Here is a 25,993-nt window from a genome sequence, read left to right as displayed (position 1 = left end):
CATTGCACATACATGTAGTTATTCCATCTCTTTTTATTATGTTTAATGGGCCTTTTACAATTATAAGTCATAAATCAGCCATAAATAAGAAGTCAGAAAAATTGGCTGTGATCAATTTTTAGCTTCTGACTTCTGACTTTGTAACTAATGGCTTATTGTAGAAGGCCCATAAAAGAGAGATAGAAGTTATATCATACTTAGGTCATACTCAGCTTTTCATGCAGATATAATATAGACACATTAGTGAATAATAGAATTATACAGGGTCCGGAAAAATGATCTCCCACATTTTGCACCGCCACTGCCCCCGAATCACTGAAGAGAGGGGGAGCTTAGCGTAGTCGGTTGGTAGCTCGCGCCTTGCCATTTCAGTTGTCGTCATGAATTGAACGGGCGAGCATCGTGCCTTCGTTATCGAAACATTTATGAAAAGTAACGAATCTGTGATTATGACGCAAAGAACTTTTCGTACTCACTTCGCGCTTGGTAGACATGCTCCAGTTCCAGATCGCAAAACAATACTGTTGTGGGTTTCAAATTTTAGAGCTACAGGTTCAGCTTTAAAAAGAAAATCAACTGGTAGACCCAGAAGTGTTCGGACACCTGAAAATGTTGCAGCTGTAAGAGAAGCAGTTGAACGATCTCCTAGCCGTTCAGCTGTTAAACATGCCTCTGCTTTGCGTTTGTCAGATCGTTCTGTGAGAAGAACATTCGGATGTGTGGTTTCAACAGGATGGAGCTACGGCTCATACGACAAGAAGGACAATGGACGTTTTAAGGGAAATGTTTCCAAGACGCGTAATCTCGTTACGTGGAGACGTTGGGTGACCTGCGCGTTCACCCGATCTTGCCCCATGCGACTTTTTACTTTGGGGCTACCTGAAAGCGAAGGTTTTTCAACACCACCCCCCGAACCATTGACGAATTGAAAGCAGCAATACGCCAAGAAATAACAGGAATATCGCCTCAAATTATTGTTCGAGTGATGGAAACTTTTAGAAATCAGCTTCGAATGTATATCGAAAAAAATGGTCGCCACTTGGACTCTATAATTTTCAAAACTCAATAAAAACAAATGGCATAGCATAAATTTTCAGTTAATAAAAATAAAATCTAAATAGCATTTACAATGGCGTTTTTATTAAAGATTAAAATGTGGGAGATCATTTTGCCGGACCCTGTATTTTATGTGCATTATGATGTACTCACATTACAAAACATAAAATATATTTCTAATTCATATTCATGTACGTGTGTAGCTACTTCATCTCTTTTTGTTACATGTAACAAAAAGGTGTACTGATCTTCTTTTTTCTATGTTGAAAAAATAAAAAGAGATATGTTTTTTTATGATCAAATATACAGATATTATTGATATATGCTTTTATATTTTCAATATCAGAATATACATACAACTAACATAAATTAAAGCTAACGAGAATCAAACGCAGATGATCAAACGTAACATCTTAAAAAGATAATCAAATTACGAATTCTCTGATAAATTCTCATTTTATGTGTACAGATATACTCATTATATATATATATATATATATATATATATATATATTAGGTGTTGGAATTAATTCGTAGCGTTTTTAATGAAAGAATGTTATTTATTTCACATGAGCATTAAAAAATACATTAATGAAAGTACTTCCCATCACTTGTAAAACGCTACGAATTAATTCCAACACCTAATATATATATATATATATTATATATATATATATATGTGGATATTCATGAAAAAGAATTACATTATGTATGTGCAATGTCGTATTCATTTATTGATATTATATTATTATTACCTAAAATGACATTGGACGTAAGAAAAAAGTGCTACTACGTCTTCGCGTATCGATATAGTTATTAAAGTTAAAAATCTGTACTTTATGTATATTATAGATTTTTAATACTGGTGATATATATTGAAACACGGCCTACACTGCATGTGTACATAATACAACTGTATTTCTAAGGTCCGATTCTACAAATTTAAAATTAACTTCAATTACGGTTTATTTTTTTTCAATTCTAAAATTGAAAAATTTTCTAAAATAAATTTTACATTTGTGGAACCGACCCTAATATATGTCCCTGCTAAGATGGTAATATAGGAAACGGAATAAAAATATCGATAATTAATCGATCGAATTTCCTGCATGATCATATTAACTCAGAGGGCGTAAGTGTTTGAGATCGTTAATTCGGGAAAAGCAAGAATTCTTTCAGTCGACCGACAGTAATTGTCATTGAACGCACGCATAAAGTGAGCTCGTGATTTCATCTCGAGCATGATCTTAATCCTCGTTAAAATCATCGATTTGGCATTCTTTGTTCTTTTAAACCATTTCGGTATACGCAAACAAGCTCCAGCAACGGACAATCGAAAGTTCTAGAACAATTCAATTCGCACACGCGAGCGCCGCGCTCCGACGAATACGTCACGCGCTGTCACCAATCCCACGTACGGATTTTCTGTCGCGCATGACTGTTACGTTGAACGTCGTTAGAAAAGAATCCAAAGCGCCAATCAATTTTGTACAACTATGCCACGTAATAATTACGATTGTGGCAAAATTTTATTGGATTTTTCCCAAGAAGAAAGCCCAGGCCGAAAGCAATAAATGCTTCGATCTCGCCGTCCTCTTTCTTAGAGTTTTAGACTTCTTAGAGTTCTTAGAGTCATAGTCTCGCTACTATATCGCTTCGTAAAACTGCCGTGCTACCCGCTTAGTGAAAACCGCTATAAAACGAATCTTTTCGAGAAGTGCCGAGAAAATCGCCGAGATTTTCCATCACCGCGATTCCAAATACAATTTGGAAAAGGTAACCGAATTTAATATTCTGTTAATCTAATATTTAATTAATTATATATTTTCTGAATTTGTAACTGTGCATATTAAAGAAAATTCTTTTATTAAATTACAAAGAAACGGAGTTCTCTTTACTGTCGCGTATCATATCAACCTTGTGCCGTTCTCTCACTCGAATCTTTCCGCGCGGTGCATTCCCGCACACAATCTCTTTCTTCTTCTTACTGCTTTCCTTCCTTATCCATCTCTTCTCTCCCTACGTTCTCTCTCCTCTACTTTATTTTCTCCTTCTTATGTTCCTCTTCCTTTTTAATTTTCCATTTCAACCTTCTTGTCTTTATATGTCATACTTTACTTTATCTTTTAGCTTCCTAGAGAGATGATCAATTTTGATTCCCATCGCATTGTCTAATCAATAACATTTTGACATACATACTAAGGTATTTTGACACACATACTAAAGTATTTATTCTAAATTTATCTGTACTAAACTCATTATACATATACAATGAATGACAGTATTTTACTCTTTCTCTATCGACATTAATAATTCTTATGTACATGTCTTATAATATCAAAAATAATTTTTGCCTCTTTCTTTTAATTTTAATTTTATTAATTGCGACTTGTTTTGTACCTTTCTTTTTATTATTTGCAACTTGATTGTACTTTTCTTATTATTTTTATTTTATTTATTCCTGTCGTTAATTTATTATTACAATTTGTACTTGCTAACAGAAACATGTTCGTCCTTTTGCACACACACAGTTCGGAGGAATACATTGGTGTCAACTACAATCGTTTGTTTGGTTTTCTTTCAATTTGGAGCGAATTTTATAGTTGATATTGCGTCTGTATGCGAATTTTATTTAATTTCTATATATTTTATCTACGTTACATTTCTATTTTTATCTTGTCGTCACATTGAAAATGATCCAATAGAGATCGAAACGTTTGTTTTTGTTTTACTTACTGACTCAAATTATATTTTACGTTTTTTAATTTCATGACATGTTTTATTTAATTTTTTAACTGTTTAATGCAGATTGTTATTTTGTGTTGATTGTTTTAGGCTCCTAGCCCTTTATTCTTTTCATTTAAAATCAAATACTTTTTATTACATTCATCACGATACAAACATATAGCTCTGAACACAATACAATAAAATAAAGTTAATACTATAATGACGATAATAACGACAGCGCGTATCGCACCTCATTTTTCGATCGCACGGAACCGGACGCTGGTGCGCCCTGGTATCGCGGCGCGGTAGCGCGGAGCGCACATGGCGAATTTCAAATGTGCCTATGGCACATCTGAACATGTGCGATCGGTGCCGAGAACACCCGACAGAGACGTAGAAAACTTTACCCCCTGTCTGGTTGCCGATCGCATCGTGTATAAGGCTTCAGATAGTGCTTTTCGATTATTGGGAACGCCCAATAGAGGCAGAGTACTATCTACCCGTTTGTCGCGTCTACTTAGCGGATACAGTGAGAGTCGGCTTCCAAAAGTGCTGAAAACACCCAGCGGAGGCGAAGTACGCTTAACTCTCTGAACGCGGTGTCGGCCGGAAATTCGTGGCAGGAAACTGCTCGCTAGCGGATCAGGATTGCTTTCGAATCGGTAGGATCTGGTCGCTGGATAGGAATCGGAGCAAAAAGCCCTTCTGTACAAATCCGCGGCTTTTTATATTATTGATTTTTAGCAGCGTTGCAGATTCGATGAAGCTCGGTTCGGTTCGTACGTTTTCGCTGAGCGGTACCCCTATATGTATGACATGATCGAAATCTGTCGCAGGTAGCGCTCGGTAGCGTTCGGCCATACTCGCGGTACTTCGACACGGTGTTTATGATCTTTTAAAATTATTCGGGCGCACCGCGCCCGCATCGCTGTATATGATACAGCGGCATCCGGCTGATGTTCGGTCGGGAACGATGCGGTTTCTCGGGGCGCATTGTTACAAATATATGCGTAATCAATTATGCCATCCTTGTGAATAGTGCATCTTAGTAGACATATGTAATACTATTGTGATAAAACACTATGACATTCTAGATGTAAAGCGATCCTGCGACGTGTGTGAACGAGTCACGTGCAAGTGCTCCATCTAAGAGTGTGATCTAAAGACTGTGAAAAAGACATGGAAAATCACGAATGAGTGGAACGCTGGAGCAATGCAGCCAGGTCGCTACTCTGGTGGAGTATTTCGCATAACTTCAACAATGCGATGAGTGCATCGAAGCTCAAAGAATGTTGTCGTGTCAAGCGTCCGTATCTCGCTGTTGGACACAGACAATTCGTGGTGTCAATCGCACAACTCGCGCGTGCAAAGTCGCAATTGGAGCAACGATTCCTGCACGTTGGTGGCGAGTTCGCGAGTGACGAGTATACGAGTGGCAACGAACGATCTTTTGTCTGGCGAGAGATCGACGCCACATTCGAGAATCGTGTTCTGACCGGTAAGATGATCAACGTGGATTACATCAAGTCGCGGCGGTTTTTAGAAGACGCTGGCAATATAATGCTCGAGAGAGTGCGAAACCCTTTAGAAAGTAGTGTAAAAGTATACACCGCATTCAACGACGAGTTCGCAACGAATGATAAACATGCTAATAAGAGTATAATTACAAAAAACAGCGAGATATATCGATGCACTGATATGCGCAAGTGGTACGAATGACACGTCGTTGAGCCTACCCTAGTATCGCTCGAGGAGTTCCAGGAACGTGATAGCGGGTGGGCATTGTCGCGAATCCTCAACTTGACTGTTAACGTGAACAAACTAAATCCCCTGCACATGGGATGTCACATCGAAGCCACGGAAAATAATGATGAAATAAGCAATGATCAGTGTTCGTACGACGGACAATACGTGTTTCGCGTGGTCGCAGCTTTCTACCCGACTGAAAAGTATACGGAGCGAGAGTCATACTCGCATTACACTGCAGATCTCGCAGCTATCAAGTTTTCAATGACATTAAAAGACATTTCCAAATTTGAACATTTGAACGTGGTATCAATCAATGTATATAGCAATGAAAATGGACAGGTCCTTCCTTTGCGGCTCACCAGCACCTGCTAAGAGGGACAAGCATGTAAACATGTTGTATCTACAAGATCTACGCAACGACGGTGTCGGGCATTTTGCGTGGATAACAAATTTATCTCGTCTTGTGAGCTCACAACTCTCGAAAAAGGAGCACAAGAAATATTTCTGCGATCAGTAAGTATAATAAAAACAAAATTATAATTTTCCTTCTTACTAATAAACAATAATAATAATTTTTGTTTTTTTTTCAGATGTCTTCATTACTTTGGATCGACCGAAAAGTTAGAAACGCATGCTGTGGACTGCGGCAAATTGAACGATTGTGCCATTTGACTGTCGAGTGAGGACGACAGGTGGCTCGAATTCGGCAATTATAACAGTCAAGAGTGCCGCTCGTAATATACGCCAATTTGGAGTATGCTCTAGAAAAGATGGATAGAGATCCTGAATATCAACAACACAAAGTGTTTAGTTCGCGTATTATGTGCACTATTCATACGACAACTCGTTGTCGATGTATCAGTATCATCGTGATGAAGACTGTATAGCATGGTTCACGCAACAACTCAATGGTACATCGCATAAAAAATATTGTATTCACCAACGTGCCCATAGAAGCGTTGTCTGAACAGCAATGGAAGGCATACCATAGTGCGACACATTGTCATGTGTGTGAAAAATCGTTCGTGCTAGACGATACGCGAGTCCACGATCCGGTAAATACCGTCGTCCAGTACATTCGAATTACAATCTTAATTATAAAAATTCGTTCTATATTCTAGTCATATTTATCGGACGGCGACGAGCATTTTATAATAAAGAAAATCGCTACAGCATGATGAACATGTAGATGTACGATTACAAAAGAAAAATACATTTCCTTCACTAAACATGTCGACAGTGCCAAAGACAAAAATGAAAATAATTTTCAGAAAAATTGCGTAAAATTAAGGTTCATTGATTCTTATAAGTTTCTAAATGCCAGCCTCGATAAATTGGCGTCGTGTCTCGACAAAGACAAATTAAAAATTGTACGTTCCGAATTTTCAACTTTGTTAGATGAAGAATTCAAATTATCGACTCGTAAAGGTATCTTTCCGAGTACGTTGACTACATTGAAAAATTGCAAGACGCGCGCTTACTATCACGCGAATCATTTTATAGTTCATTGATGAATGATACGAAAGTGATTGGCGCCGTGAACGTATAGCAGCAATTCTTCATCCGAACGCTTGGGCAGTACAATGATCTGTACTTGAAAACCGAAGTCTTGTTATCAGCCGACATTTTCGAAAATTTCCACAATAGTTGCATCAGTTATAGACTTGATCCCGCGCATTATTATACACTATCAGATTTAACGTGGAACGTCATGCTAAAACAGACATACATAAGATTTGAGTTGCTCACCGACATTAATATGATCATGTTCATCGAGCGCGGTATACGCGGTGGCCTCAGTCAATGTTCCGGCAGATACGCACAATTTAATAACAAATACTTGTGTTCGTACGACCCGTCGAAATCATCGTCCTACTTAATGTATTACGATGTAAATGATCTGTATAGGCGATCTGTATGGGCGATGTGTCAACCATTGCCATACGCCGAATTTCGATGGGTCGAAGACGCTGCGAACTTTGATGCCAGCGCGATCGCTCCGGATTCGCCCACCGATTATATTCTCGAGATTGATATTCTCAAATATCTTGATATCCGCAACATCTACACGACCGACACACTGATTATCTTTTTGCCCAATGCACGACAAGCCGCCCGGCAAGCGCGAGGATGAACTTCTCGCGACGCTGTACGATAAGCAGCGTTACGTCATTCACTTGCAACCTACAGTAATGTATTCGTCACGGTCTTCAGGTAACAAAAATTCATCGGGTGCTACAATTCGCTCAACCTCCATAACTTCGTGATTACATTGAACTTAATACACAATTTAGAACGCGTGCAAAAAACGATTTCGAAAAAAATTTATATAAATTAATAAACAACGCGATATTCGGCAAGACCAAGAAGAATGTGCGCAATCATGTTGATATAAAATTATTAACAAAATAGGATGGACGATATGGAGATAATCGCGAAACCGAATTTTCACAGTCGTAGCGTCTTTGCGAAAGATTTGATCGCTGTCGAACTCCGCAAACTCGAAGTGAAGTTCAATAAGCCGATTTACATAAGTATGTGTATACTCGACATATCAAAAATCCGCTTATATGAATTTTGTACAAATACATGTCACCGATGTATCGCGACAAATACAAGATCATGTACACCGACACGGACAGTTTCATTTACTATAGAATTTACTATTATGTAGAATGCGACGATGCTTACGAGACTATGAAACGCGATATCACTAACAATTCGACACGAGCAATTATCCGACGAACAATGTGTACGATATGCCTCTCGCGAATAAAAAAGTACCCGGTCTAATGAAGAACGAGAACAACGGTGTATTACTGACCGAATTTTGGACTTAGAGCGTGGTAAGGGTGGAAGAAGAACACTAAAAACACGAAATGTATAAAAAATAATATCGTAGGGCAAACGATAATATTCGATGATTATGTGCGTTATTTGAACGAACAAATCGAAATAACTCGCCATCAATCGTGCATACGATCTAAATTACACGAAGTATACAAGATATTCGAATCGAAAATCGTATTGTACTTTCATATAATACATATCATATGTTCGAGATCGGTAATTCGAAAGAAAAGCAAGAATTCTTTCAGTCGACCGACATTAATTGTCATTGAACGCATGCATAAATTGAGCTCGTGATTTCATCTCGAGCATGATCTTAATCCTCATTAAAATCATCGAATTCGTCGTTCTTTGTTCCTTTTAAAAACAATTCGTTACACGCAAACAAGCTGTCGTTACCGGCAACGGACAATCGAAAGTTCTAGAACGATTCAATTCGCGCACGCGAGCGCCGCGCTCTGACGAATACGTCATGCGCTGTCACCAATCCCACGCACGGATTTTCTGCCGCGCATGACTGTTACGTTGAACGTCGCTAGAAAAGAATTCAAAGCGTCAATCAATTCTGTACACCTAATGCCACGTAATAATTACGATTGTGGCAAAACTTTATTGGATTTTTCCCAAAAGGGAAAGCTCAGGCCGAAAGCAATAAATGCTTCGATCTCGCCGTCCTCCTTCTTACTTCCAAAAAGTTCTTAGAGTTCTTAGAGTCATAATCTCGCTTCGTAAAATCGCCGTGCTAACCGTTTAGTGAAATCGCTATAAACCGAATCTTTCGAGAAGTGCCGAGAAAAATCGCCGAGATTTTCCATCACCGCGATTCCAAACTCAATTTGGAAAAGGTGACCGCATTTAATATTCTGTTAATCTGATCTTTAATTAATTATATCTTTTGACTTTGTAACTGAATACATTAAAGAAATTCGTTTGTTAAATTACAAAGAAACTGAGTTGATTTTACTGTCGTGCATCATATCAACCTTGTGCCGTTCTCTCACTCGAATCTTTCCGCGCGGTGCGCTCTCGCACATTTTTTGATCCTTCGAGCCGGATTTTCGCCGGCATCCGCAGTGTCGAGTGCATCGCGTTCAGTGCGCGTGTTATCAAGAAAATCTGAGAGAGAAGAATTCGCGAGTGAAATCATGAGTGACGAAATAAACGTCTTGCTGAGCTCCCGGCGTCACATCCATGATCGCATGGCCAGGTCAATAACCAATTTGAAGAAATTGGGGACGGCCAACATCACCCACCACAATGTCGAATCCCGATTGGCGCTTCTCGACCAGATGTGGGCGAAATTTGAGAAGCAACACGATCTTCTTCAAATTCATTACAAGGACGCCTTCGATGAGAGTGAGTACAACACGTCTCAATTCGTCGATTCCGCCGAAAACACGTACGTGCAGCAACGCGGTCTGCTGAACGAGTATCTGACGAAACTCATTGCGAAAGAACCGAGCTCAGCTTCCAAAACAGAAGGTAATATGTTTTCCGGAAAACCGTCGCTGCCTCGCCTCAAGATTAGTTCTTTCTCTGGCGCATTCGAAGACTGGCCTACATTCCGAGATCTCTTCCAATCCATTGTCGGAAACAATTCCTCAATCTCAGCAATCGAGAAATTTCATTACCTGAAAACTTGTCTGGAGGGTCCTGCTGAGGAACTTATTCGACCGTTAGCAATGACCGAAGACAATTATCCACGCGCATGGGGGCTGCTGAGCGAGCAGTACGAAAATAAGAGAGAGTTATCTCGCTCCAATTTCTCCAAGTTTACCGCCGTGGCTAAGATGAAGAACGAAAGTGCGGAGGAGCTCAACCGCGTCTTCAACGCCTTGACCAGGGTAGTCAACGGCCAGGAGAGCATTGATAGGCCTATCGACTCTCATGGCTTCGATTTACTAAGTCATCTTGCCGTCGAGCTCTTCGATCCAAGAACTCGCCTGGCGTGGGAGTCACTCTCAAGCGCCTCGAGCGACATGCCCACTCTTAAAGAGCTGATGAACTTCATAAACCAAAGAGCACGTACTCTCACAGCCGCCAAACCAAAATCGCTCAAGGTCTCCGACAACCTGTCGCGATCCGCCAAGTCGCATCACGTCAAGAAACACACCGAGTCTTCTCAATGCGTTCTATGCAAGAGTAAGCACCACGTGATGGCGTGTGAAGAATTCAAGAAGAAATCCGCGGCCGACCGCAAGGCCGTCGCCGAAACTCACAAGCTGTGCTTCAACTGTCTCGGCTCTCATACATTCGCGAAGTGCCAGTCGACAAGGACGTGTGCTACGTGTAAGTCTCGTCACCACTCAATGTTACACGACGCGTACGTTTCACCGAAATCTCAAGAGGTCAGCTCACTGTCGGCAGTGCGACGCGACAACAACCACAAGGCCATTTTGCTCGCAACGGCGCGAGTTTCCATCGATGATCGTCACGGCAATCAGCACACCACACGCGTGCTCATCGACCAAGGTTCGGAAATTTCTCTAATTTCCGAGGCGCTGGTCCAACGCCTACGCTTGCCCCGCTCTCGATCCTCAATCGAGGTCATCGGCATCAGCGGCAAAAGCTCCGGACCCAGCCGGGGAAAGGTGACTCTCAAGGTGACCTCGGTAACAACAGGGACCGACTTCACCGTCGGAGCCTTTGTTCTGCCACGTCTGTCGCTTTATCAAGGCTCTCACGCAAGGATCAGAATGGAGTGGCCACATCTGAAGGGGCTCCAATTGGCAGATCCCGACTACGCAGCAAACGACGCTATTGAGTTGCTTTTTGGAGCGGAAGTATGCTCAATCATTCTCCAGGATGGTCTCCGCAAGGGAGGCCCCCAAGCGCCTATCGCTCAAAAGACGCTGCTCGGCTGGATCTTATCGGGAGGTTGCGACCGAGTAAACAACTCAGCACAACGCCACTCGCTTCAGTGCACAGCAGATCACGAGTTGGCCGACCTTGTGCACCGCTTCTGGGAGCAGGAGCGAGAAGTGCCCGCTCCCGTCGCTCTCACGCCAAAGGAGCAGCAATGCGAGGACATCTTCGCGCTGCAGCACCAACGCACTGCCGAAGGAAGATACATAGTGCGACTACCTTTTGCATCTCCGCCGACGACGCTAGCTGAGACGCGAAGACCTGCGCAACGATTCTTAGTCGCCATGGAGCGACGCTGCGAGAGAGACGCACGATTCGGCGATCTCTACCGAGCCTTCCTGAGGGACTATGAAGACCAAGGTCACATGGAGTTGGCGCCAGAACCTCCGAATTCCAATGAAGATCGGTGCTACCTTCCACATCACGGCGTCCTTCGTGAGTCCAGCACCACGACTAAGCTGAGAGTCGTTTTTAACGGATCGCAGCGTGCAAGGTCAGGTGAGTCACTTAACAATCATCTGCTGGTGGGGGCTAACCTGCTGCCACCCCTCGCGAACGTGCTTTTGCGGTGGCGGTGGCACCGATACGCGCTAGTGGCCGACATCGAGAAGATGTATCGGCAAATTCTTGTGCATCCCGACGACCATAGGCATCAGTGCATCCTGTGGCGACACCGCGTTGATGAGCCTGTACGCGAGTTCACATTAAAAACGGTTACTTACGGTCTCGCTTGCGCGCCATGTCTCGCCATTCGCACGCTGCGTCAGCTCGCCGATGACGACGGACCGCGTTTCCCTCGAGGCGCGAGTGCTTTACGACACGACTGCTACGTCGACGATATCATAACCGGAGCGCACGATAAAGACGACGCTATCGCGCTCCAAGTCGAGCTACGCAACCTCTGCATGGCGGGCGGGTTCCCTCTCCGAAAGTGGGCCGCCAACTGTCAGGAACTTCTTCGCGACATTCCGCCTGAGTACTGTCTCACCAGAGACTCGCGGTCGTGGGACCTAGAGAACCACTCCACGCTGGGATTGCGCTGGTATCCAACCAGGGACGAATTCGCCTTCTCTGTTCCTCGTCGCACCGTCGTCACGTTCACCAAGAGAAGTCTGCTGTCGGAGACCGCTCGACTCTTCGACCCGCTCGGATGGCTGGCTCCAGTAACCATTCAAGCTAAAATTCTGATTCAGTCGGCCTGGCTACAGCAGCTAGAGTGGGACACACCATTGCCGTCAACCATCGCTGGAAAGTGGAAGCGGCTCTGGGAAGAACTTCCACTGCTTGAGAAGCTCAGAGTCGGCCGCTGGCTCGGCACCGGCGACACGAGCTCTCAACTCGAACTGCACGGCTTCGCAAACGCGTCCGAAAGAGGTTACGCCGCCGTGGTGTACCTCCGTATCACCGCAAACAACCAAACGAAGACTCTGTTGTTGATCGCCAAAAGCAAGGTCGCGCCGATCAAGCTCGTTTCTCTCCCGCGACTCGAACTCTGCGCCGCCGCCTTGCTTACAAGCGTGCTCGTGCACACGCGCTCTGTGCTAAACCTGGCGACAACGCCAGTGATCCTGTGGTCCGACTCCAAGGTCACGCTCCACTGGATTCGAGGTCACGCCTCGCGCTGGAAAACGTACGTGGCCAACAGGGTGACACGAATCCAGCAGCAGCTTCCAGAGGCTCAATGGCGTCACGTCCCGGGCAAGGACAACCCTGCCGACTGTGCCTCCCGGGGACTGACACCAAGTGAGCTCCTCAGCCATTCCTTATGGTGGACCCCGCCTGATTGAGCGGGAATTCGTCGCTATGGCCAAGCGTCAACCTCGAGCCCATCAGGGACGTACCAGAGCGGCGGGTCGCAACACTCGCAGCAGTCGTCAGGAGCAACCTCGAGCCGGAAGAACTGCTCAGATTCTCGTCGCTTCACCAGCTACTCAGAGTGACTTCCTGGTGCGTGCGTTGGCGTCACCGCGGTCGCGCGGTCGACTCTGTGAACGGTCAGCACAACGGGTCGGCGCTTCTCCCAGCTGAACTCGACGCGGCGCTCATCAGGTGGATACGCATAGCGCAGTCACGGCATTACCAAGAGGAGAGAGCAGCTCTCGAAGACAAGCGCGACCTTGCCAGATCCAGCCATCTGCGAACCCTCAGCCCGTGCATGGACGAGCACGGAATTCTGCGAGTTGGAGGGCGCCTCAAGCACGCAGCGCTGTCGTTCGACGAGCGACATCCGATCATCGTGCCTCCAGGGTCATGGCTCACTCGCCTGCTGGTGGAAGCCTATCATCGCCGTACTCTCCACGGAGGAGTTCAGATGACCCTGGGATTGCTACGCCTCCGATTCTGGATTCCACAAGGTCGAGCTGTAGTCAAGCGATGGCTGCATCAATGCGTGACGTGCACTCGGTGGAGGGCTGCCACTCCGCAACCAAAAATGGGGAACCTTCCTCCAGGGAGAGTGACTCCTGCACGCCCATTTCTTCACGTGGGCATCGACTACGCCGGGCCTATTTTCATCAGGACGAGCAAAGGGTGGGGGCACAGCGCTCACAAAGCATTCATCGCAGTTTTTGTCTGTTTTAGCTCCAAGGCCGTTCACCTTGAGACTGTTTCAGCTTACACCACCGACGCCTTCCTGGCTGCTCTCCGTCGATTCACATCTCGCCGAGGACTGTGCTCGGACATATATTCTGATTGCACCAATTTTTTGAGCGCCGACCGGCAACTTCGCGAGATGCTTCGAGCCTCCTCGGCAGAAGGACAAAGGATCGCACACGTAGCTACATCGGAGGGGATCCATTGGCATTTCAATCCCCCGTCGGGACCTTATTTTGGTGGACTCTGGGAGGCGGCCGTGAAATCGGCTAAGTATCACCTGCGCCGAACCATCGGCGAAACCAGGCTCACCTTCGAGGAAATGAGCACCCTGCTCGCACAAGTGGAAGCATGCCTGAACTCAAGGCCCATGTATGCACTCTCAGACGATTCCGACGACCTCACGGCTCTGACACCAGGTCACCTGCTCATTGGGGCACCACTGCTGGCCATTCCTGAGCCGTCCTTGTCGGACGAACAGGAGAATTTGCTTTCCAGGTGGCAACTTATTCAGCGAATGCGAGACCACTTCTGGCAGAGATGGTCACGCGAGTACTTACACACTCTGGCTACCAGACCGAAATGGACCAAGGACGCTTTGCCACCACGCCTTGGATCGCTATGCATCATTCGCTCCGAGCTCTCGCCGCCAAATAAGTGGCCTCTGGCGCGAATCACACAGCTACATCCTGGAGACGGCGGCGTAGTGCGGGTGGTCACAGTCAAAACCGCCTCATCTGAATTCTCGTCCTTTGGTCAAATTAGTTTTATTGCCAGAAGAGGCTAACGCGTTTATCTCGCACGCTAATGTGACAAATGTAAAGAAGAGCTTGAATTGATCGCGCGTATTTTCGTGAATCATTCTTTCAATGTTATTTGTCATATAACTCTCGTTTACGGTTCAAGTTCTTCCACGAATTCATTGTATTGTATCGCTTGTTATGTTTTCGCGTTTACGTTTTTTTTGTAATCTCTATACGTAACCTTATACACATATCGTCACGGAGATGACGAGGCGGGCGGGATGTTCGAGATCGGTAATTCGAAAGAAAAGCAAGAATTCTTTCAGTCGACCGACATTAATTGTCATTGAACGCATGCATAAATTGAGCTCGTGATTTCATCTCGAGCATGATCTTAATCCTCATTAAAATCATCGAATTCGTCGTTCTTTGTTCCTTTTAAAAACAATTCGTTACACGCAAACAAGCTGTCGTTACCGGCAACGGACAATCGAAAGTTCTAGAACGATTCAATTCCCGCACGCGAGCGCCGCGCTCTGACGAATATGTCATGCGCTGTCACCAATCCCACGCACGGATTTTCTGCCGCGCATGACTGTTACGTTGAACGTCGCTAGAAAAGAATTCAAAGCGCCAATCAATTCTGTACACCTAATGCCACGTAATAATTACGATTGTGGCAAAACTTTATTGGATTTTTCCCAAAAGGGAAAGCTCAGGCCGAAAGCAATAAATGCTTCGATCTCGCCGTCCTCCTTCTTACTTCCAAAAAGTTCTTAGAGTTCTTAGAGTCATAATCTCGCTTCGTAAAATCGCCGTGCTAACCGTTTAGTGAAATCGCTATAAACCGAATCTTTCGAGAAGTGCCGAGAAAAATCGCCGAGATTTTCCATCACCGCGATTCCAAACTCAATTTGGAAAAGGTGACCGCATTTAATATTCTGTTAATCTGATCTTTAATTAATTATATCTTTTGACTTTGTAACTGAATACATTAAAGAAATTCTTTTGTTAAATTACAAAGAAACTGAGTTGATTTTACTGTCGTGCATCATATCAACCTTGTGCCGTTCTCTCACTTGAATCTTTCCGCGCGGTGCGCTCTCGCACATCGTACGTTTTTACATTTATACATAATATTAGTATTAGTATTTTAATTTACACTTCAAATATCCTATGTTTTTATCATTTAGACATATTACTATTCTGCATTACTATTATGTATTACTATATTACTATTATATATTATGTATTACTATTATGTATTACTATTATTACATTTGGTTAAAGTACTACTCGAAGTTTATCTTTCTCTGTATGCTATTAACAATTTAAGTTGGATAGGCAGAGGCGGCGCTGCAGATGGTGACGCTAGTGCGCGTCCATCTTGTCTTAACAATCTCCCTGCTCTGCTCGTTTTTCCATCCATCTTGATTTTTCTCGAGTTAAGTAGAACTCTCTTGTATGTACGTACGTTTACAACAGTTGAGTCTAGAAGTGCTTGGTCTTACAAAAGTCGAGTCTAAAAGTGCTCGGTCTCTATGATTGGGGCCTCACAAGCCCAACTTAATCAAAACTCTCGCAAAGCTTAGCAACAAGGATCCGAGTATCGTGCCTCACAAACACAGGTAACACCTGCAGAGTGTTCACTTACACGAGGCCTTCGAGTCAGTTAATGGAGTATATTTCATGACGATCCTGCCTTTCGGTGTATTATCGAGAATCATAGACAGCATTGAAGCTATTAAAAGGAGATCGTGATATTCACAAAGACAAAAATTTATGTTAAAAAAACGCTAGTTCCTCACGATTTTATCATTATTTGGTAATCATCCGGAAATCCGATCCGGATATACGCAATGGTTTTGATATCATTCTTGGATGAAATACTGTAATTATTGTAATACTTGATTATTCTTTACGTTACGGTGAGTACAACCGCCATTTTGATTCAGTATCCTTTCATTACGTGTTCGATGGAATCAATTTATTTATTTGATGTTTTATGTTTTTGTGAGTTGACAGTGCCTCATCATAATAACAGTAGCAATAAAATAATTTAGTTCAAAATTGTTATCCTTGCGTCAACACTCTCCCTGCTTTATTTAACATAAGAATTTAAATCTATGTTTTTTTCTAAAGGTATATCAATTTTAACATTTTTTGGTCCTTCGGAGCCAGATACTGTAAACGACGAGGAGAGGTGAGGCTCAGTCATATTCATGGCCACATTGAGTAGCAGCGCGTTTTATCTGAGATCATAGCTCATGCTTATGGCAACTTTACGAAAGATGGCTTGACAAATCTAACCTCACACAGAGTTCATACACGCCTATCCATTCTGAAAGATGACTGGGAGCAATTTTCATTGGAACACAAAGCAATCACGATAGCAATCAACGAACTGTGCACAAACGATAAGTTGAATATACATAATCATTCTTATTTTACAAACTATCTTTTTGCTATAACACATGAACATTATGCCGAATCAGTCGAGAAATTGAATGCATTGTTGGAACAGGATCGAAAAAGCATTCCAAGCACTTCAGCTTCCAACTCTGCCTCTTTACTCTCTTCAGGGTAAAGATCTTACTGGTTTTTTTTCACCATGCGTGGCTTCCTCGCATTGATCTTCCTAAATTTAATGGTACACCGGCTGATTAATTATCCTTTAGAGGCTTGTTTAATTCACTTGTAATAGAGAATCTCACGTTGTCACCTGTAGAAAAACTGCAATATCTAAAAACTTGTCTTACCGGGTCGTCTGCTCGTTAAAGAATGTTATGTTGCCAGCAGATAATTTTCAGAAAGCATGGGAATCTATAATCTCGTATTATGAAAACAAATGATTATTAGTCAACACAGCGTTACAATTCTTGCTTTTGCTGAAGTACATAACAAAAGAATCAGCTGATGAGTTGGAAAAATTATATACTCATGTTATACAAATCTACCGAACTTTTGAGAATCTGCAACGTCCAATCTCTTATTGGGATGACTTTCTGATCTTTATTACTGTGCAACTCGACTCAGAATCTGTTAAGGCTTGGGAGCAACATTTTGGTTTACCTAAAGAACTTCCGTCTTGGATTCAGCTTAGTGATTTTCTTGTATCTTGTTTATTATCTCTAAAAGCTTATGAAAAATAATCTCGATCAGTAAATTCTAATTCTCAACCACATCAGAGTTTCGCAAAATCCCATTATCAGGACAAATCGAAAGATAGCGGTACTCACGCAAAAGCAATGTACCATTTGTTCGGAAAATCATTATCTGGTGTTGTGTCCATATTATGCTAATAAATCAGTACAACAGCGCTTGGAGCTTATCAAAAAACACAAACTCTACTATAACTGTTTAAGTTTGCATCGCTCTGCTCAGTGAAAGTACTAGACGTTGCCAAAAGTGTGCTGCAAAGCATCATACTACAATTCATCAAATGTCGGATAAAAAATCTCCAGTTAATCCTATAGTAACGGAATCTACTGCAAAGACCTTCACAGCGGTAGAAGCACAACACATTCTTCAATTGAATATATTGCTAATTCGCCTAGTGTTTTACTTGCAACCGCTCTGGTTAAGATTATCATATTTTCTGGAGAAACTTACAATGTAAAAGCGCTTTTGAATCAGAGATTTCTTTAATAACTGAACGTCTCGTTCAAAGTCTGTGTCTGCCTCGCACGCACTCACATCTTCCTTTGATAGAAATAGATGCTCAGAAATCGTCAAAGACGAAAGAATTAATGTCCATTATGTCTCATTTCGCTTCAAATTATAAACTCACTATTTCAGCTTATCTTGAAGAAACTAATTTCTTCGATTCCTTCAGTAGCGACTAATCCCTACTCATGGAAGCATCTAAGTGATTTAAAATTAGCAAATCCTAATTACTACTCTCTTGGTGCAATAGACATAATACTAGGAGCAGATGTCTATAGTTAGATCATAGAAGAAGGTATAATTAAGGGACAGAAAAATTCTCCCATCGCACAACGAACAAAATTTGGATAGATTATTTTTGGTTCCGTTAACGATAATATTGCTATAAGGATTGTTCGCAGATTTTATGTCACTACGAACTTTACAATCTATTACGCAATTTTGGACTCTAGAAGAACTTCCCTTAACTAGAGCTTCTCATCTGTCATTAGCAGACCAGGAATGTGAAGATCACTTTCAATTTACATACTCTAGAGATAATCAAGGACGATACATCGTCAAACTTTCTTTTAAACAATCGATTGAAAACCTAGGAGAATCTCATACCAAAGCATTACGATTCGCTATGAAACTGAGAAATCAATTTGAAACTAATGCTGATTACGCGCGCGCTTATTCAGATTTCTTAAATGAATAATTGCAACACATGCAGTTAGTGCCAAATGGTCAGTTGTCTCCTTCGTACGATTATTATTTGCCACATCATGGCGTCCTAAGAGAGCAAAGTCTCACTACGAAGTTAAGAGTTGTATTTAACGGTTCCAGTCCTACCATTTCAGGATATTCGATCTTTTACATACTGGAGAAAAATTGTAAACTTATTTGATGTACTTATACGTTCCGATTATTTCGTTACGTGTTCTCCACAGATATCGAGAAAATATTTCGACAAATAAATCATCTAGACAATTGGACATTTCAGCTTGTTTTGTGAATGGATCCAGACAAGGGATTCTCATCTACGAATTTACTACGGTCACATACGGTTATATTTGTACTCCGTATCTCTCATTATGTGTCTTTTTGCAACTTTTAAAAGACGAGGGTTCGAAACATCCTTTAGCGGTTCCTGTACTGAAAAGAGGAAGATACATCAATGATGTCTTTGGCGGAGCTGATTGCGTTGAAAGGACAAGAAATCATAGATTAACTCATACGACTTTGCAGGGTGGTTTTAGCTTTTACAGAAATGGATCAGCAATTATCCTAAGACTCTGGAACGCGTTCCCGTGGAAAGAATTAGTGATTCTACCGTTCAAATTGAGTTCATCGTTCAAGTGAGAACGATCTAATCGTTCACACTCTTGGATTATGTTGGAAACCGTCTAAGGATGTATTCCAGTTCACTTTAAATCTATTTAGAACCTATCTAGAACACAAGTTGTAACTAAAAAAACTATCTTATCTACTATAGCTAGGTTGTTCGATTCATTCGGGCTCCTTTCGCTGATTATTATATAATATCTCCAAGATCATTATACAAGAGGTCTCTCTAGCTGGGTTGGGATGATCCATTGCCTGATTCTATAACTAACAAATGGCGCAATTTTCTTGATAATTTACAAGATCTGAACAATCTTACATTTCCACGGTGGATAGAATGTAAATCTAGTAACTTGACTAAACTTCATAGATTTTGTGATGCACAGATGGCACAGCTGCAGTTGTATATATTCGCACGATTAACGAGCAAGGGGAAGTAACGACCATCTTATTGGCCTTCAAGACAAAGACAGCTCCTCTTAAAAGACTTACCATTCCACGTTTAGAATTGACGAGAGCTTTCTTGCTAACAAAACTAATATCTTATTTGCTGACTAGACCACTTGAACCCCTCTATTTGTTTGTAGACTGATTCATCAATCGCACACACGTGACTTACCTATCATCCATCGCGGTGGGAAGACTTTGTCTGTTTTTTGCATAACAGATTTTGTTACATTCAAAATATATTACCTCAAGCAATCTGGAAGTTCATCCCCGATAACGAGAATCCCGCAGATTTAGCTATGAGAGAATTAACTCCTCATTAACTTTCGGAACATTCAACTTGGTGAACTGGACTATCTTGATTGTCACAATCGCCTTCGAATTGGCCCGTTTTAGCTATTCAATAAGTTTATACTATCCATAAAGAACTTCTCGAAGAAAAACCGGCTAAGGTGAACGTGATTCTTGTCACACCCAAGGTTTATGGGATCTCATGTATAGATATTCTAGCTTAAACAAACTTCGAATCTGCTCTTTGTCAAAGAGGTATCGCTAAACTCAGAAAAACATCGAATTCATCAACGACCCTTACTATCAAAAAATTGGAGGACGCTAGATTGTTCTGGATAAGATTATTCTCGGTCCAGAAATCGTACTTCCACCAGGAGCTAGAGATTCTTGCAAAACAAAATTCATTGTCTGCGTCTAATCCTCTTTTACGTCTTACATCATTCATGGATTCAAACAGTCTTTTACGTGTTGGAGATCAATTGCAATGTTCTCTTCTTTCACCGTCAGAACAGCATCTATTAATCCTACCAAAGAATTCACCTTTAATTACACTCATTATTGCAGACGCTCATCTGCGTATCTTGCATGGTCCCAAGTCACATTGTCGTGTATAAGACACGATTATTGGATCTTAAGGACGATCTTCTATACTCCAGTACGGTCTTTTATTCTTAAATGCGTAAGATGTGCACGTTACCAATAAAAGAGAGGATAATAACTGATGGGACAATTGCCTGCAGAAAGAATAACATCTTCAAGACCTTTTACACACATCAGGGTAGATTATGCTGGCCCAAATCATCAAAACATGAAAGGGAAAAAATGCCAAGATCTCTCTTATAAAGTATATATCGCGCTCTTCGTTTGCTATGCTATATCTGCTATTCATTTGGAGCTCGTTATAGCTTATACTGCAAAAGGATTTATAGCATTTAAAAGATTTACTGCTCGACGTGGTATCTGCTCTACTTTGTTCAGTGACTGTGGGACCAATTTTAAGGATGCTGATGCAGAGCTGCAACGATTATTCATATTGTCTACTCAGACAAACTCATCACTCTGCTGACTAATGACGGAACATAATGGCGATTTAACCCATCCGCTCCACATTTTGGTGGAAAATGGGAAGCGGCAGTTAAATCCATAAAGCTTCATCTTCTTCGAATTGTAGGAAATAATTCGCTTACCTAAGAAAAGTTCATTACTTTTTTGACTTAAATAAAGGCGGTGCTGAATTTCCGACCCCTAAGCGCCTTTTTTTTTGTTTTACGAGAGAGGAGAAAATCTTCGTTAGCCCGAGGGGCACCCCGAAGGGACATCTATCGGGGAGGGAAGACGCCCAGCGGTCCGCATCACTGGATGTGCCGGATTAGACCGCCCCGTGATCGCGAAGGATACACCGGAGCGGTCGCCTACCGACTAAAAACTCCCCCCTTTTGCATACTACCGCACAGACAAAAGGAGGGTACCCCGGAACCGCATACTTGCATATCTTCAGGATACTCTCAACCTACAGAGCTAATAGGCTCTCTACCGCCATACAGTATTATAATAATAACGAGAGCGCAGTGCAGCACTGCCTTTACACAAGTGTACAGAGTTGGGTGTCGACACCACTCACACCAAATATGTACGAAACCTTAATCTAAAAAAAAAAAATTACACTTAATCGCTCGAAACGCATCTATATACATACATAATTATTCAATTACATGAATATATGTATGTTTGAGATCGGTAATTCGGAAAAAAAAAGTAAGAACTCTTTCGATCGACCGACAGTAATTGTTATTGAACGCACGCATAAGGTGAGCTCGTGATTTCATTTCGAGCCTGACCTTAAGCCTCGTCAAAGTCAGGGATTCGTCGTTCTTTAGTCTTTTTAAAACAATTCGGTACATGCAAACAGGCACCGGCAACGGACAATCGAAAGTTCTAGAACAATTCAATTCGCGCACGCGAGCGCCGCGCTCCGACGAATACGTCACGCGCTGTCACCAATCCCACGTACGGATTTTCTGTCGCGCATGACTGTTACGTTGAACATCGTTAGAAAAGAATCCAAAGCGCCAATCAATTTTGTACAACCAATGCCACGTAATAATTACGATTGTGGCAAAATTTTATTGGATTTCTCCCAAGAAGAAAGCCCAGGCCGAAAGCAATAAATGCTTCGATCTCGCCATTCCTCCTTCTTAGAGTTTTAGACTTCTTAGAGTTCTTAGAGTCATAGTCTCGCTACTATATCGCTTCGTAAAACCGCCGTGCTAACCGCTTAGTGAAAACCGCTATAAAACGAATCTTTTCGAGAAGTGCCGAGAAAATCGCCGAGATTTTCCATCACCGCGATTCCAAATACAATTTGGAAAAGGTGACCGAATTTAATATTCTGTTAATCTAATATTTAATTAATTATATTTTCTGAATTTGTAACTGTGCATATTAAAGAAAATTCTTTTGTTAAATTACAAAGAAACGGAGTTCTCTTTACTGTCGTGTATCATATCAACCTTGTGCCGTTTTTTCACTCGAATCTTTCCGCACGGTGCATTCCCGCACAATGTATATCGCATGCACAAACGTACAAGCAGAGCTGAGCCACTACGGCTCCTCGTCGGAGCTGTGCGGGTACGGGGAAGAGACCAGCGCATCTCCAGGTGGGTCAAGCCCACGCTCGCAAGCATGCTCGTCCTCCTCCTTACGCCGCACAACAACCTCACAAAATTCCGCAAAAGCGGACCACACTTCGGGAGAACACACGATAGCCCCCACCACCACCCGGAGGGTCCTTTCGATCCCTACATACTCCAGCAACCCACTCCTCTGCTTCGCCCAGGCTAGACAGAACAAAAGAGTGTGGGCTGCCCACCGCCGCTCTGCAAAAGAGGCAGATCGGTGAGTTTCACCGTCCTATCCTAAATAGATAGGACTCAAAAACTCCGTGCCCCGTCAATACCTGGGTCACGCGGTAAGTGAGGGCACCATGCGCCCTTCCCACCCATGCCCCCAGGTCCTCCGAAGGCGCTCCGCACAATTGCACCGGGACCGCTCGCAGGCAACTCCATGAGGTGCTCCTGCCACCTCGAGACAGAGCGACGACGCTCAATCTCGCTTATCATCACGCTCACCCGAGGCGCAATGACTCCGTCCCGGGCCACGATTTCCCGCCGACGAAGGTAAGACCTCCTTAGCCTATTCGCCATTAAATCAAAGGGAACCATCCCTGAGAGTATTACCGCCGCATCGTGAGAGATGGTTCGATACCCATGGATGATCCTGAGGGCGAGCTGCCGCTGCAGCCTACGCACATCCCTCAGGATCCCTCGGTCGTCAGCCACAGTCTGCGCCCAAATCGGCGCACCGTACAGGACGACCGACATTATCACCGTCGCATACAATCGCCGCCGTCGCTCGCCAGGGCCGCCGATGTTGGTAGTCACACGCGCCAAAGCCATCGCCATTCTCCAGGCTTTGGGCAGGAGAAGGCGGAAGTGATCCACCGCGAATCCAGAGTATTCTTCGCAAACCCAGGTATTTCACGGCGGACCCAATCGGAACCATCGCCTCCCCCCGATCCGGATAGCAGCATCTATCGGCGTTTCCCCCTCCGAAAAGGCCACGGCCTCGATCTTGGCAACCGAGACCGTCAGCCCAAGACGCTCTATAGAGCGAACCAAGAAGGTGGCCCCCACTTCCGCAATACGCACCTCCTCAAACGTATCGGCACGTGCCACCAGTCGAGTGTCGTCCGCATAGCACGTCACCGAACATCCAACCGGCAACCGGAGTCTCAAGATCGAATCGTACCCGATGTTCCACAGGGTCGGTCCCAACACCGCACGAGATTGGCGCACGCGTCAGTCGATCCCTCCTGTCGACGTACGACAGATCGCGGTCTGACAGGTAACTATTAATCGCGTCTAAGGTACCCCGGTACCTCCTTCTTCTCCAAAGCATCCCTGATAACCGATCACGGAAGGGAATTGAACGCGTTGGCTATATCCAAAGACACACCCACCATCCCGTAGGCCGTCATCTACGCGCTCCCTCAGACTCCATATCGCATCGATCGTGGAGTGATGTTGGCGGAAGCCAAACTGGCCATCCGCGATACCCCCCGATGCATCTAAGAAGGCATGCAGCCTGCGGACCATCACCCTCTCGAAAAGTTTCCCCGCCTCGCTTAGCAGACAAATAGGCTTGTACGAGGACGGGGAAAGGTCCGGCTTACCCGGCTTCTTAATGAGAACCAGCCTGGCCCGCCTCCAATCAAGCGGGAAGTGCTCCCCCCCCCCTGAGACAACCGGTGAAGCATCTAGCCCACAACGGAGCAAGATACTTCATTGTGTCTTTGATTGTAAAACCCGCGACACCATCCGGGCCAGGAGCCTTCCCGAACTTGATCTTGAGTCCAGCCTCCAGAACCTCCTTGACCGCGAGATCGTCCTGCCAAACAAATGGCACCTCAGTGCCCAATGGTGAACGATCCGTCAGGAAGAGGGTCCCGATCTCTATATCTCTCACGGTCTCAGGGGGAAGCACCTCCACGATCGAGGCGCCGCCCGCACGCAATTTCTTGAGAACGATCCGATAGGGACTCCCCTAAGAGTCCCTGTCAAGGTCGCTCACCAACTCGGCCCACAATTTAGCTTTGGAGCGAATAATCGCCTTCCTGAGATTGCGTCTAGTCTCCCAAGGCTCTCGCAGAGATTTCCTAGAGGCTCCCCTCCTCGCACGTGTGAGACGTCGTCTGCACAAATTGCAGATACGGCGAAGATCAGCGATTTCTTGATTCGACCAATAGGTGATGGGTCTCCTAAGCAGCCCCCTTCTGGGCATGGAAACGTCCGAGATGTCACGGAATATTCCATCCAACTCACGTAAATCGCGCAGAAATTCCGCGTCACTGAGAGGAAAGTAGCATAACACTACGATCATATCCGCCCAGTCCACCGCCGCGAACCGCGTGCCTCTCCAATGGGGAGAGCACGGCACCCTCGAGCGACTCCACTGCCAAGTAACAGCGGCCGAGGGAGAAATGTCCGTGGAGGTCAACCATCGATCGCCGCAAGGAACGCGATTCGGCTCCGATACCGCGACTAGCCCCAATTCAAACTCCTCGCAGACCCTATCGATTAGGTCCTGCGAGAGTCTCGACCGGTTAACATTAATCTGGGCCAGCTTAACCATCAATCGTTCGTGGCTGCCTCTCCTTCCGCAAGAACCGCGGCCCCCCGATCGGTCCCAGCGGATGTACTCGCCACGCAGTTCACGCGTGAGTCTCCGTTTTTCTCGTTTGCTGGCACTTGTCCGCGACCGTTAAAGGGCACGCATTCCGATGCACTAGCGCGATGCCCTGCCGCGAGTCCCCTGGACGCACGAATAGGACAACGCGGGGGCAGCCAGCGGCCCTATGTCCGTCGTTCCCGCCATATTGGAAAGCACCAGGCGGAGCGATCCACCGCGCACTGGCAGCTCGCCTTGATGTGACCCACCGCGAAGCATCGGAAGCACTGGAGCCTCCTCTTCACCAAAGGTACTACACCAGCAGAGGACCAGCCAAGCCTGATACGCCCGATCCTCAGCAGTTTATTGGCACACGCGAGAGAACACTGCACCCACACCATATTAAGCCGACCTGGCTTAAAGGAACCAGTCCTAATGTCCGTGGTAGGGACTTCTCC

At 44.1% G+C, this 25,993-nt stretch overlaps 3 protein-coding genes and 1 pseudogene across 3 annotated transcripts; 3 read left to right on the top strand and 1 right to left on the bottom strand.

Moving 5' to 3' along the window:
• Positions 1-9,527: 9,527 nt before the first annotated feature.
• Positions 9,528-13,034, top strand: LOC147909078 (uncharacterized). The gene has a single exon (XM_087408279.1). The coding sequence runs from the start codon at positions 9,528-9,530 to the stop codon at positions 13,032-13,034; it is 3,507 nt and encodes a 1,168-aa protein (XP_087264405.1).
• A 16-nt stretch (positions 13,035-13,050) lies between these two features.
• On the top strand, positions 13,051-14,626 carry LOC147909077 (uncharacterized). The gene is made up of 2 exons (XM_087408278.1): positions 13,051-13,183; positions 13,272-14,626. Exons 1-2 carry the CDS (start codon positions 13,051-13,053, stop codon positions 14,624-14,626), a joined length of 1,488 nt encoding a protein of 495 aa, XP_087264404.1.
• Positions 14,627-17,368: 2,742 nt separating this feature from the next.
• LOC147909076 (uncharacterized) lies at positions 17,369-22,843 on the top strand (annotated as a pseudogene).
• Positions 22,844-24,229: 1,386 nt separating this feature from the next.
• On the bottom strand, positions 24,230-25,499 carry LOC147909075 (uncharacterized). The gene is made up of 3 exons (XM_087408277.1): positions 24,939-25,499; positions 24,674-24,884; positions 24,230-24,624 (listed from the first exon to the last, which is right to left on the bottom strand). The coding sequence occupies exons 1-3, from the start codon at positions 25,497-25,499 to the stop codon at positions 24,230-24,232; spliced, it is 1,167 nt and encodes a 388-aa protein (XP_087264403.1).
• Positions 25,500-25,993: the final 494 nt, after the last annotated feature.

Source organism: Acromyrmex echinatior, chromosome 7, assembly GCF_024713525.1.
Source record: "Acromyrmex echinatior isolate Ae372 chromosome 7, ASM2471352v2, whole genome shotgun sequence".
In the NCBI taxonomy this organism is placed as follows: domain Eukaryota; kingdom Metazoa; phylum Arthropoda; class Insecta; order Hymenoptera; family Formicidae; genus Acromyrmex; species Acromyrmex echinatior.
This window is presented reverse-complemented; position numbering and strand designations above follow the sequence as displayed.